This window comes from Paramormyrops kingsleyae, chromosome 16 (assembly GCF_048594095.1).
Source record: "Paramormyrops kingsleyae isolate MSU_618 chromosome 16, PKINGS_0.4, whole genome shotgun sequence".
Lineage (NCBI taxonomy): Eukaryota > Metazoa > Chordata > Actinopteri > Osteoglossiformes > Mormyridae > Paramormyrops > Paramormyrops kingsleyae.
The window spans coordinates 7,316,161-7,330,214 of NC_132812.1; the positions used below are offsets into that span (position 1 = coordinate 7,316,161).

General features: G+C 43.7%; 1 protein-coding gene across 9 annotated transcripts in view; it reads left to right on the forward strand.

Annotated features, from left to right (window-relative positions):
- LOC111846094 (low-density lipoprotein receptor-related protein 1B) overlaps positions 1 to 14,054 on the forward strand; it is a 342,141-nt gene that overhangs the window by 145,092 nt on the left and 182,995 nt on the right. For all 9 annotated transcript variants that reach the window (XR_011983157.1, XM_072700926.1, XM_072700933.1 and 6 more), the window contains 8 exons: positions 1,605 to 1,791; positions 2,111 to 2,254; positions 3,467 to 3,706; positions 4,142 to 4,322; positions 8,860 to 9,079; positions 9,353 to 9,542; positions 11,742 to 11,867; positions 11,985 to 12,119. Coding sequence is in view for 8 of the 9 variants with exons in the window: in XM_072700926.1 (XP_072557027.1) it covers positions 1,605 to 1,791; positions 2,111 to 2,254; positions 3,467 to 3,706; positions 4,142 to 4,322; positions 8,860 to 9,079; positions 9,353 to 9,542; positions 11,742 to 11,867; positions 11,985 to 12,119 (1,423 nt within the window). In the remaining variant the exon portion in view is untranslated. The remainder of the gene's footprint in view (positions 1 to 1,604; positions 1,792 to 2,110; positions 2,255 to 3,466; positions 3,707 to 4,141; positions 4,323 to 8,859; positions 9,080 to 9,352; positions 9,543 to 11,741; positions 11,868 to 11,984; positions 12,120 to 14,054) is intronic.

Genomic DNA, 14,054 nt, shown 5'->3' on the forward strand with positions numbered 1-14,054 from the left:
CACGTACACATATACAATGAGTGTGTGACACGTACACATATACAATGAGTGTGTGCCCATCCAACATGCCATTTGAATCTTAATACTACTTAATTGAGACACCACTATAATGTTCCTGAAGAATACTTTTGAGAAAAAGTATTTCAGAAAATACCCAGGCCATTAATATTCACAGGACTTTAAGCGGCTACTCAGTGAATTTGCTGTTCAGGGAAAAGGAGCATGAAATGCCAAATAAAATATCACTCCACTTCTGGGTACCTTTGCCTGAACCAAAACCAACATAACAATGTGTGACCCCAGTGAAAACCTTTGTCAGATCACATTAATATGACTAATACAATACATATATACCAACAGACCAGCCTCGTCTTAAGTGGTCCTCAGACCCCAGCAGCGAGAGTAGTATGATTTTATGCTGTAATTATCCATAAAGCACAGTAATTGTCTGTTTTTGTGTATCACTCATTGTCTGCTCTTATATTACTGGTAAATTATTGAAAGAGAGGTCTCAGTACGTTTCGAGCAGATAATTGCGGGACATGTCCTGCGAGCTGCCTGAAAGCTGGTCACATGCATACATTGTCACTCTGCAATTATGCCTAATGCTCGCCCAGGCTTTGGGCTTAGCTCGGAAAAGTTCACTGTTCATTACACCCATGTACACCAGCATCATTTGTTCACATGACCTCAGGGATGAATCCCACGTACCTCCAGAGCGTTTATTACGTAGCTGTGTCAGATTTGAAGCAGAACCCAGAACCCAAAAAATGCTGTTTTTTAGCTGGGATTTCTAGCACCGCTGTGATATTTGCGACACATGCATGAGCTCTAGCTGCATTAGCCGTAACAATTCCTTACTCCACTCATATTGGCCTTTTTGAGGCTGATACCCACTCCTGTCTGTCCCCTTTTGCTTATGTTCTGCTTCTCCTTAGCTGTATTGTGTGTATATTTCAGCTCCTTCATTCTTCGCCACATTCATAAAAGGCAGATTAAGTCGGAGTGGAATGCAACAGGGTTGGGGTTGGAAAAAAAAACTATGGGGAGCAGAATTGGAATTAAATTCGAATTTCAGGGAGATTTAAATTCCAACTCCAGTTACATTTTCTGATTTGAATTGGAATTGATGAATGCAGCCCGGAATGACCCCCACTCTGGAATGCAATTGTGTCCAAGGAAAAATTAATGTTCATGCACTGTGCCAGCTGAGGAATGTATACTGAATCTGATGGCGTCTTGTTGTGTTTGTGGGCACTTTGATTTTTACATTTCTGCTTGGTCCTGCATACACTCTTTGGGGGCGCTGTGTAGCACAGTGGGTTTGGCCTCTGAGTCTGAGGTCAGAAGGTCGCTGGTGCGTATCCTGTGCTCAGCAGAATAATCACATCTACTGCTAACCCTAAGCTCAGATGCCAAGTTTCATTCTCATATGTGTATGTGTCTTATGTGAAAGTTAGTTCATTCATTCATTTCGCTACACAGACTTATGTGAATGAGGCCCATTTTGTGAATCAGTTTACTCAGGACTTACTCAGGACTGACTCGAGATGTGGCAAATACATCCCGGTCTGCTCATTCACTTCAAGTCTCTCCCCTTTCAGGTGTCATACGTGCATGGATTAACGGTTTTCGAAGATTATCTGTTCGCCACAAGCTCTGACCCGAGCGCGGGAGACAAAGTGGACATCCTCCAGATTAATCGGTTTAACGGGTCAGACAAGAGGACATTAACTAGCATGGAGAATTCAAGATGGATACGTGTTTACCACAAACTGGCCCAGCCGACAGGTAAAGTGGGAGGGGGTGTGAAGGAGCAGTCAGGTGAATGGGTGTGTGGGGTGGTATGCATGTGATCAGATGGTTGCTGGTTCAAATCCCCTGGTCAGTAGAGTGGTTTCATCATTGGGCCCCTGATCATGCAGCTTAACCCTGCTTATGCCCTGGCTTCTTAATTGTGCATCACTTTGGATAAAAGCGTTTGCTGAGTAATGTCTGGAATGCAGACATTACTCAGCGTTCTGTATATGTTGTTGAAAGTTATCCCAGCGAGCAGCCTGAAGCGTGATGGACCGGCTTTGGCCCAGCACTGATTTCCCCATCTTTGCAGTGTGGAGCCATGCCTGTGAGGCCGACGCCCACGGGAGGGCAGGGGGCTGTGGCCACATCTGCCTGCTTGGCGGCAGCTACAAAGTGCGGTCCTGCCGGTGCCGGGCCGGCTTCGTCCTGGCGAGCGACGGCGCGTCCTGCAGCCGTGAGTTACAGCGCTGTGGCCTCTAGCTCTAGCTGCAAACATCCCGCCGGTGGCGGTGCGGCATATCTGCATGATACTCGCTTCCCAGGCTAGGAAATATTAGCTATTGATGTGTAGAAACACGATAGCAGAATATCTTCAGAACAAGCTGTCATGGCGATTCTGATAAATATTAGCCCCCTGCATCCGAGTCTGGAAATGTAATACACTAAAACTGAAACAGGGATGATTCATTGACAAGCAGGAATATTAAATGACTCACAGAGATACAGGCTGGCTTGTCCTTCTGTTGCGGGGGTAAAGATCTCATTCTGACATAATGTCATCTCAGAATTTCATCTTATTGACCTACAACAGACATAATTCATTAACGTCTTGGTATAGTTTTGATCTGCGGACTCAGTTCATTTCATCGATAAAGATGATGCAGATGTCAGTATGTGACAGGGGTCACATTACTAACAGGGTTGGAATTACAGGCTAGTTTGGCCAGGCTGAAGGAGAGCCAGTCATATAAGTATACCAACCTTCTAGAACATTTTCTACTGTTCTAAAAAAAAAAAAACTCTCAAATAATGTGACTCAACATCTAGAACTGCATAGCTGTAGTAGAAACTGCAGTGTTGTAAGCTGTTGGCCAGAAATTGCATCTGGGACCACAAACTGCCTCTGGGGTGAGGCTCTCTCTTGGACTCTCTCTAAGAGCATCTTTTCCTGAGCCAGAACTCAAACGACCCTCCCTTTCTTTTTCTCTTTCTCTCTCTCTCTCTCTGTCTCTCTCTCTCTCTCTTTCTCTCTGGGGATGCATCGAGAGGCCATTACCATCCACAGCAATCAATGTTCCAGTCAATACAAACAACATCTCCGCCAGTTCCTAATGAATTGTAAAATTAAATGTCCGCAGCATAATAAATGCCCATTTTGTGCAGGCTACAACACCCCCCCCCCCCCACCCCAAGGGAGGCTTGTTTCGAACAAAGGCGTGATTGATTTGATAAGACCTAATCAGCGGAACTAATTCTTGTTTTAATTGAGGTAATGCAATTAGCTTAGTCCGCTCGCCTTAGATACATTTTGATTTCCAAAGGGTTTAAATTTCATTGCTGGAAAAAAGGGGCTAATTACGTCGATTAATTAGGTGCTGACAGTATACAGGGCGAGGAAGATTAGTCGCCGGTGGTTTGTTTACCATGCCTGATCTCACTGCCACAGGACCCAAGAACGAGCTGTTTCTGTTCTACGGGAAAGGCCGACCGGGAATCGTCCGCGGCCTGGACGTCCGTGCCAGCGAGTCCGGCGACGAGCACATGGTGCCCATCGAGGACCTTGTCAGCCCCAGGGCCCTCGACTTCCACGCCGAGACGAGCTACATTTATTTCGCTGACACAACTAGCTTTTTAATCGGCCGACAGAAAATCGATGGGACTGGGCGGGAGACCATCCTCAAAGACGGTGAGCTGTATGCCCAGCCCTTAATGCACTTTAGCTCCCATCCCCCGCCATGTTTGCGGTAGCGTGAAAGAGACAACCTCATCAAATGTACAGTAGCTTTAAACATCTCTGTTTTTTTAAGGTGTGGGTATTTCATCAATTTTTCTTACCGGCTTTGGGATGCTTGTGAATCAGACCACTTTATCTTGTCAGGTGAAGTGAATTTCCTCAAATGGGTCAACCTCTGCTGCCCAAACACATTTGTGTGCCGCTGCATTTACATGTTCTTTGTTTTTCATCCATACAAATGATGAATTTCCTACAGAAAAAAAAGCCTTCAGCCCTAAAGTATAAGAAACAGGGGAAGGGAGAGACATTAACAGATAATCCTGCAGAGCTTGTGTCTCAGGGAGGATAACAGCAACGTTCTGAATGTTATTCATTCCTGCTCCATAGACCTGGATAACGTCGAAGGGATCTCTGTGGATTGGACAGCAAACAACTTATACTGGACAAATGACGGATATAGAAAAACTATCTGCGTTGCCAGACTGGATAATGCCTCTGAGACCAGGAAAACCCTTCTGTCAGGAGATATGTCCCATCCCCGAGCCATTGTGGTGGACCCCCTCAACGGGTGAGCCTATCATGTATTTATTTTACTTGTTGTTTAATTATTTACTGGACCCTGGTAGCCAATCTGACTCCCCCTGCTTACCGGTGTCATCCGTGTCTGTTTCCCGAATTAGGCTTATCAGTGCGATACCTCCTTTGTAGTATTTTTACAGATATATTATAAGAAAACAGAATTTCCCTCCTACTTTGAAGTCATGGTAGTGCGGTCTGGCAGTTTGTTAGGGCTCCCTGTGTCTGTGATCAGAAGGTCGCTGGTTCAACTCCCAGGGTTGGCAGAGTGATGTCACCGTTGGGCCCCTGAGCGAGACCCTTAACCACCAATTTCTCCAGGGACTGACTGATCCTACTCTCTCAGTTGTGTGTTGCTTTGGATTAAAGCATCTGCTTATTAACTGAGATGTATATAACAGTTGCATTACCAAGGCAGATAAAAATGCATTTAAATGGAGTGGATATGACTCCCAAACTTGTTGTCTACGCTGGAGAACTGGAGCTGCATTTATCCTGTGTTTATCAGTGTTGTTTGGAACTTTTAAGGACTACCTTGAAAGTCCCACGCAGGACCAGCGTCAACAGCCTTCCAGTCAATACTTACACCAAGGATGTCCCCAGTGTTCCCTGAGTTTTATTGGCCTTGAGTACCACTGTAAAGCAGTGAATGTGTTGGTGAGGGTGACAGTGTACACATACTCATGATAGATGTATGTTCAGTGTGTACAGTATGTGTGCATGTGCTAGTTGGAGGCTGTCCTTAGGTAAGCCGATGTACATATTCTTTCATATGCTGAAGCTTTGTATGCTGTATCCTTCATGTGTGTCTGTGTCCCTCCTTGTGCGTATGTGTGTGTGCGTGTTTGCTGTGGGTCTACACTGAGCTTCTGCTCCTGTACTTCATCTTAAGCGTAAGCAGTCATAATAATGGATCGGTGGATGGAATGGTTACTTTTATGCAATGTTTATCTAAATTTGATTTATTTGCATTCACTGTAAAGTTCTTCTATCACAGAGGCCTAAGTTTTGCCTGAAACCTTTTAGATATGGTGTATTTCACCCAAGGATGAATAACAGTAACCAAAGCTTGCACCAAAACGCTGGATCCATGCGTGTACAGTAATCCACACACATGCATTTTCTGAGATGAAAGTGCAGCGAACATCTGGAGATACATGTCATAGTTCTCACTGGTGGCTTTTGAAAGCACATTTTATTAGTCTCTCATAATCTGCTTCAGTTACTCTCAGACTTTTGCAAGCCCACCATATAAATCTTATATATGGTGTGTACGTCTGGGTCTCTGTGTCACATACCATGATCTGACCACTTTAAATGACATGAAACACGAACATCGTTTCTTAAAATCCCTTGAGGACAGAACTTTAAACATGAGGGAGAAAACAACATTGGACTTGTGTTCTAATTTTGAGGCAGACTTTCTTTGTTTTGCTCAATAAAATAATCTTTTGTACTAACTGTAAAAGCCAGAAAAATAGCAAGCTGGGAAATCTATTGAGTGAGCATATGGTAATGAAGAGCAGCAAATGGAGGCACACAATAGCTTACAAGCAGTGAAATAAGGGGCTTCACTGAAGGTCACCATTACCCAAGTGCTCACTGGAAAAGCTCCACAAAGGCAGAGCTGGCAGTTCAGTACATGGTATCCTGAGGAACCGTAGCACAGTGACTCAGCACTGTTGCCTTATACCTCCAGGATTAGAGGTTCGAACCCCATCCCCTGCTCTGTGTGTGAGTTTGCATGTTCTTCCCTCTGGGTTTCCTCTGGGTATTCTGGGTGTCTACAAGGACTGGCAGTTAAGCGTTTCTAAAATGGCTGTGTGTCTATTCCTTCCAATTGACTGGCATCCCATCCTGGGTGTCCTGTGCTCTGTGATGGACTGGTATCCCGTCCAGGGTGTCCTGTGCCCTGTGATGGACTGGCATCCCGTCCAGGGTGTCCTGTACCCTATGATGGACTGGCATCCCATCCTGGGTGTTCTGTGCCCTGTGCCCTGTGATGGACTGGCATCCCGTCCAGGGTGTCCCCTGCCTTTCTCCCTGAGCTGCCTCAGATTGCCTCCTGGCCCTTCTATTACCCTCAGTGGATATAAGTCATTTTTAAGATGGATGGGTATATCCTATTTAAAAGGATTAGGATAATATAAATATATACTTAAAGAAAGAGAACTTGTAAAATATTTTCTTAAAAATGTAAGTGCATATTATTTGTTTGGTTATAGCTCAAAATGGAAATACAGTGTGTGTGCTGGAATAGAGTGTGTTTTGGCATATTTTTGCAGATATATTGGATGTTAGTTTACTGCAGCTGCAGAACACAAGTAACCATCCATTGACAAACAAAAAGAGTACAGCAGCATGTCACAGACATGATTAATGAAAAGGATTTCGACCAAGACTGTTTTTACAGTACATTGATTTCCTGCCTGGTTTCCCCTTGCTTACAGTGTAAAACACCCCGTGCCTCATGCACACGCAGAAGTCCGGTTCCCGTTCCTCGGCCTTCCCGAGTTAGGGGCTGCGAGCGATTGGCTTTGCTGCTGTCGAGGTGGCCTCCGTGGCTCCAGCCCAATCTCATTATCACCTTAACGGGAAGCGACGCACGAGTGCATGGGAACGCCGTCCGGCAGGAACGGTGTAATTCCCTTTCGTTTTTTTTTTTCCCTATCACTGTCGTTTTGGCTCCAAAGTTGAAGAAGAAGTTACCTTAAAAAAAAACAATCTGATCATGAAGCTTCTAGTTCTAATGATCGCTATAGAAAGTAATATGGGCAGACAGTAAATGTCACACAGTCTTTCTTCTAAAATAAATACCTCATTTAAATAGCTTGGCTGTTGTTTATGCAACAGGGTGTTTGGTTTATATTGCTTCATTAATGTGTTTGTGTCGTTCTTATTTCATGTAATAATGCATTCAGTATGTAATAGTATGCTAGTATGTGGTATGCTAGTATCTAGTATGTTGTATGCTAATAAGCGCTTTTTGTGTTGGAGTATTTTTCCTGAGAAGACAGCTCTGAGATTTACTAGTGCCACGTTACTGCTGCTGTGCCGTTTACGACAGGAAAGAGAGAAGCTGAGATTAACAGCGTGATGGGAGAATGAGTCAAATAAACTCACAAAAATATTCAGAGGAATAACTATTGTTCCAGCCACTACCTGTTTCATGCCAAAGATACAATAGTCCAATTTTCAAACCAGCTATTATTAATCATAGTTCTTTTGCATAATGTATTTCCTTTAAGTAATGATTAAAATGTACTCCAGAGAACAATGCAGCAAATGAAGGACCGCAAAAGGAAATAAATAATGATAATTGTAAATAGTCTGTCATGTTAGTTCTGTTTGCATGCATAAACTTGTTTATATTCAGACCTTTTATTTTAATTTAAGTCCAGTGTGACTTGATTAAAAGGCACATGTGTTAAAGCTCACTTGTTATTCCACATCACGCTGTACGTGCATCATATCAGTGTATTAAAACACCCACCTCACTGCGAGTCCTCCACTCCTCGGAGGCTTGCTTATCGGGAATTTATGGAGCTTGAAAATAGCTGCATCTTGTTTTACATTTCTGCCATGAAGAGATACATGCGATCACGCAGCGGCATGCTAGTGGGGTTTACTGACATGCTGGAGTTTAATTTGATCTTTGCAGACGAGAAATCGAAGGGTAGCCCATATTTAGGTTCTTCGTGCTTTTCTGCAGCAAATGGTTCAGATGGAAAATGAGCCCTTTAGCTTGTCATCGCAATGTAGTGCCTGTTGATATTAAGTTGATGCGATTCCCAGGCTGTATTATTGTGGTGTTTTTCAAACTTTCTTTGTTTCTCCATTTGTTTGTTTCTTTCTCCATCTGTTCCTCTCTGCATGTCACTTCCTGTCTCGTCCGGATTAACACTTATAACGTACCACTTTGATCCTGTCTGTTGAGCTCAGAAGCCGGGCTGCCTTTAGCAGAAGGTGCTCCCAGTGAGTAGGGTCCCCTGTGCTTTGCATTATTCATGGGGTCAGTGAGACTCCATGAGCAGGAGAGTGCTTGATTTGTCCCGTCATCTTCGATTTCATGGTCGGAACCTGTCGCGGGGCTTCACTCCTTGATGAGGCGAGTGGGAAAACAAAAAAAAACGGAGACTTAGCCATCCAAGGGCCAAGGTTGTGACTCAAATCAAAACAGTATCCTGTGGTCTTGTCATGTTATTGCACACCTGTGCCAGGAAGCACTGTGTTCTGTAGGTTTGGGCCCCCTGGGGGGTTCATGGACCGTCTGGCTTTAATGGTGCCCCCTGCAGTTCCCAGTTAGTGTTTTCTGCCTGCATTTCTGGTCTAGAAGATTCTTTGCATTGTCACTGTTCATTGTCATTTATACTTTATTGCTACAGTTTATTTCTGCTTACTTTCTGAATGTGTTTGTAAATGTGTTTATTTTCTAAATGTCTGTGTATTGTGCCATGTACACCTGCGATTTCTTCGGGATTAATAATGTCTGTCTGTCTGTCTATCTCTCTGTCTATCTATCTATCTAGCTGGATGTACTGGACAGACTGGGAGGAGGATGAGGTGAATGACAGCATCGGCAGGATCGAGCGGGCCTGGATGGATGGGTCGTCCCGGCAGGTCTTTGTCGCGTCCAACATGCTGTGGCCCAACGGCCTCTCCCTGGACCACGGAACCGGCACCATGTACTGGTGCGATGCCTACTTCGACCACATCGAGAGGATGTTTCTCAACGGGACAGGTCGGAAGGTGAGTGCCGAGGGCTGTTTTGGTGTCGTGTCGTGATGAGAATCGGAAGGCAGTGAAATGAGCACCAGAGTGTTAGACAACATCAGCTGCAAATGATGTCTCGGGAGGACGGCATCAAAACCGTGTGACAAACATAATATATACGTAACACCCCCCAACATACACAGACACTCACACACACACACACACAATCGGCATGATTGATATATGTAATAGTCACTGTTTAGAACTGCAGTTGTTTTATGTCTTTAGCTGAATATATTTCCTGTTCAGGTTGTGTACAGTGGAAAAGAATTAAAGCACCCATTTGGGATTTCCCATTACCGGACACAAGTCTTCTGGACCGATTACATGAACGGCTCCATTTTCCGGCTGGATCTTTCATCGGGGAACATCACACTCCTGAGGAGTGAGAGGCCCCCCCTGTTCGCACTCCGGGTTTACGACGCTCAGAGTCAGCAAGGTGAATGGCCGCCGTGTGCTGCGCAAATCTGACTTTTGACCGCAGGAACATGGGCGGGGCCTGGCCGTTACCTTCCTGTTTAGCTTTTCTCTTTCAATCCAAATGCTAACCGGTATCTGAGTTATGAAAGAGCCGCATGTGCTGGTAACCGCTGCTTTGAACTTTAATTAGCACTTCTTACAGGTCCACAGTGTGTTTCCCACAACCGAGGTGCCAAATGCAAATTTTAACCTTATCCGTTCAGACTGTGAGCAGATTATTTCACTTGACATCTGTCAGTGTAAAACCCAAGGAGATGTAAAGCTTTGAAATGATGCACATTTCCAGGAGAAAATAAACACTAGGAAAAAATGTTATGTCTAGGAATGTCTTGAATTTAAAAGGAAAATGCTTATACATAACAATTCCTCATATTTAAACCTTATCTTTTATTATGAATAAGTCAATGAATCAACAGGGAATTTTATTGTAAATTAATTCATTTAAACATGTAATTACACTCCATGCACAAGGCCAGGGGTTGATGGGCAGGCATAGTTTGTTGGGCATCTGCATTAGAAGTATATTTATTAAATGAAATCTGAGCCATCACACTTAATTATCAGTGCTTTTGAATAAATTTGAAAACCTGAATTACTCCAGTAATCCCAGCACAGAGTGATTTCCACTCAGGGATAATTAAAGGGCTTTGTTGATTTATAAATAGTCAAAAATATGAGATGGTGATCACAATCACTGATATTAAAAAGCTTTAAACGTGCCATGCTCTTAATGGGTGACACACATTTATATGAACATGCAAGATGATCTCACATGTAGAATGTGGCCCGTGATTAGTATTTTGTGTATATATGTTTAATAATGCAGGGTGGTGTAATTATACTATGTTATAGTGCATTTATCGGCATGATTGATTTATCGTTACGGAGCAATTCCGGAAACATGGAGTCAGGCGCCTGGGGTCGTGACCTTGCAGGTGGGGCAACAGCAGGAAATGAAGGCCGTTGTCTGTAATCTCATAAGCGGCTATGAGGATGTGTTTATCCTTCCTGACTCCCTTGATGTCTAGAGCAAGAATGCGGTGAGGGGAGGGGAGGGGCCGCTGGGGGTGATTACAGTCACTGAGGCGCAAAAGCACCTATCAGAGCCCAGCGGTGGGGCCTCCTCACCCAGCGGGACATGGGGAGCCGCGACGGCGGAGCCGGCGACTTTACGCATCATTAGCCTGCATCCCGCAGCTCCTCTGCGCTGCATGCCTGCAGGAGTCGAAGAAACAGCACTCGCGCATCACTTCTGGTGTTATTTTTGTCCAGCGATGGGCAGCCGCTGATTCCACTTGCAGAAGTTGAACACTGTAGTACAGGGATGATTCTTCCTACTTCTGCATTTCTGTGCCGTCCATGGTCTGCATCAGACTTATACAGAGACAGACACCTCCATCAGTCAGATGATCCGCAGTAAAGGAAATCATGTAAATAAGAAAATATTCTGCTTATGTAAAGGATGAAATTAACATCGGGGAATGTTTTCAAACTATTACTTAAAAGGTAATTGCAGTTTTCAGCAAAATGTGGACATAACATATACACTTGTAGTGTCCCACTTCAGCACATCAGGTTCGAAGTAAATTATGAGCAGAAAAGCCATCTTGGACTTTTACTAAACTCTTGGCTTGTCGTGAAAGTGCAGTTAGCAATAGCCCCAAATTTCATGCCACAAAAGAGATTGATTGCGCCTCTTTGTGTGTATGACACATTGGCTCTTACTAAATCAAGGTCTTTATCTTATTGGTTCAGGCACTGCATACTTACAGAATCTTCAACTACACAATCTTCTCCATACTCAACAACTGGCAGCTGCCCCATGAGGGAAGAAGGAATCACTTTGTCATTGCTGTGTTTGTGTTTAGCTCTGACAGTAAGACAAATTATTAATCCAGGGAGGAAAATGTCAAATCCACCCTCAAAAATATGCCCCATAATTCAAAAGTGAATGCTAGAATCTGTGATACAATTCCTCGCAGTCTTATACAGGACAGGAAATTGGTTTTAGATAAAGATGTCACTTAAATAAATGCTTTTATTCTTGCTTGAAGGCTGAACGTTTGATTGGTTATTCTCACCGCTTGGGGAACCTCCTTCCAGGGCCAGTGAGGCATTCCTGGTCAAGTTGAAAGGTTCGCTTCTTTGCATCCCACAGGGGCCGACAGTGAGTGTCGGATAAACTACGGGGGCTGCAGCACCCTGTGTCTACCTATTCCAGGGGGGCGCGTCTGTGCGTGTGCCGACAACCAGCATCTGACGAAGAACAACTTCACCTGTTCAAGTAAGCCTCTCTCCATGGAGTCATCCATCGTGAAACAGTGTTTCCTTTTACTCCCGGGGCATCGTGGGAAACGTGGGGCTCTGCGTTAATGTCCATGGGTGTGGATCTCTCCCAAAGGTGTGACGGGGGAGCCGGAGCGCTGCGGCAGTGGCGAGTTCCAGTGCCGCAACCACCGCTGCATTCAGGCATCATGGAAATGTGACGGGGATGATGACTGCTTGGACGGCAGCGATGAGGACGCCCATGTGTGCTGTGCGTGTCTGCGTAACTCCGCTAAACCAGCCACGTAGCTAAATAAAGCAAATCCTTACGTGGTTCATTTGTATTTGTATCCTTAAGCGCAGTTTTGTGTCATGTCCCCGTCTATGTATAGAAAAGCAGCAGCGATCTGTAAGTACTAGAGGTGTAGCAGTTTTCCCACAGTTCGGTATATGTCATGGTTTTTGGACCCCGGTAACGGTAAAGTTTCATTATCTTTATCTTAAAAGAAGAAAACAAAAACACATGAAACTTTAATTAAACAATTAATTTTTATTTCTCCATATAACAACTCTCCATTCAGCAAAATGGTAGCAGGACTAACTTGGCCAAATTTATGTCTCTACTGTCTGAAATCAAGGAGAGAACAATATTTAAATTGAAGTGTTCCTTAACTTTGATAATCTGTAGGTGCTTTGTCTATTATATTAGACAAATTGTCTATTAAATAGTATATGCAGTGCTTATACAGGCAATATTAAATAAAAAATGATAGTGTAACATAAGGTAAGCTACCTGCCTAAGCATTCTGTGTTAGCATTCTCTAAGCTTTGACAAGTTACATAAACAGGGTACATACTTGTATAGACAATATTAAATGTAAAAATAACTGCAAAGTGCAAAAACAAGTTGGTACCCTAATGAGATACTTATTTCTTTATGGTGAGATTCTTTGTAAGAAGATAAGCATGTGAACACTCTCTGAAGCAAGGCGACTGCTACTGAATGTCATCTTTATAAAGAAAAATAATTTTAATTGACAAAAACATAACCAAAGTTATGGATATCACTGTTAAAAAGTAACCACAGGCCATCGGAGCACATTAAGTGTAGGTAGATAATCAACGTTACAAACTCCACAACCCAAGAGAGTGCAGAATGTTTCTGATGCAGCAGACCCACATAAAGGGGGCAAAAAACCCATTGTGGCGAGTGATCAAGTCATTTTCATAAAGGTCCAAAGAGTTCAAATCCAGACCAACCAAGCAGTTGAGTACTCTGACTGTGACTCTTAACTGGTTGGTTGAAACAAAATCATGGTCTGGACTTTTATTCTCTGGAGCGGAACTTCCCACCTCTGGTAGCACACAGAAAAGGAGGCCATCATTTTACATAGCACTTCTTTTTTTTAGATGCTTTATTGATCCCCGCAGGGAAATTCTCTTTTATCCCTCCTCCAACTCGCTCTCTGTAAGTTGGAGCAAGCTGGCCGCGAAGGGCAGCCACCCATAGCCATGCCCATGGAGCTGGGGGTTAAGGGCCTCGCTCAAGCAGCCACAGATGTGCTGAGTCTGGGCTCAAAGGGGTGACATCCTGGTTACAGCCACACTAAGCCACACACAGTCCCCACACTAATGAAACACACGGCAAACATTACACAGTAACAACATTTACAATTAACATAAATACACAACTACACATTCATTTACACCATTTAAAGATAAGTGCGATGCGATATAAAGCATGCTGGCTGCTGACCAACCACACGGCCTCACATTATGTCAGCCAATTGTCGACAGTGGGTAGGATTATGTCAGCCAAATGTAAACCAATTGTCGACAGTCTGCGGGATCACTGCTTATATGATGTTGCATTGTTGAAACAATGTCTATTATGTTTGTAGTATGCGGCTACTTTTAGCCAGGAGGCGGATAATTAATGCCATCTGTTGTTGTATAATAACATTTAAATTCTATTCCTTAAAAATAAGATGACCCCAGGTTTTGTTTTTTTTTGGGAAAAACACCGTCTTATATTCACGCCAGTACATTTACGAAAATGCCAGACACATCGTAATACCGTGGTTCAGTGCGTATTGGAGTAGGAGTCGTATTGAATGGTTCGATAATATGCGGTGCACTGTTACACCCCTAGTAAGTATAGGGTCAAGTAAGTTTTGTGTTGTGTCTCTGTATATGTATAGAAAAG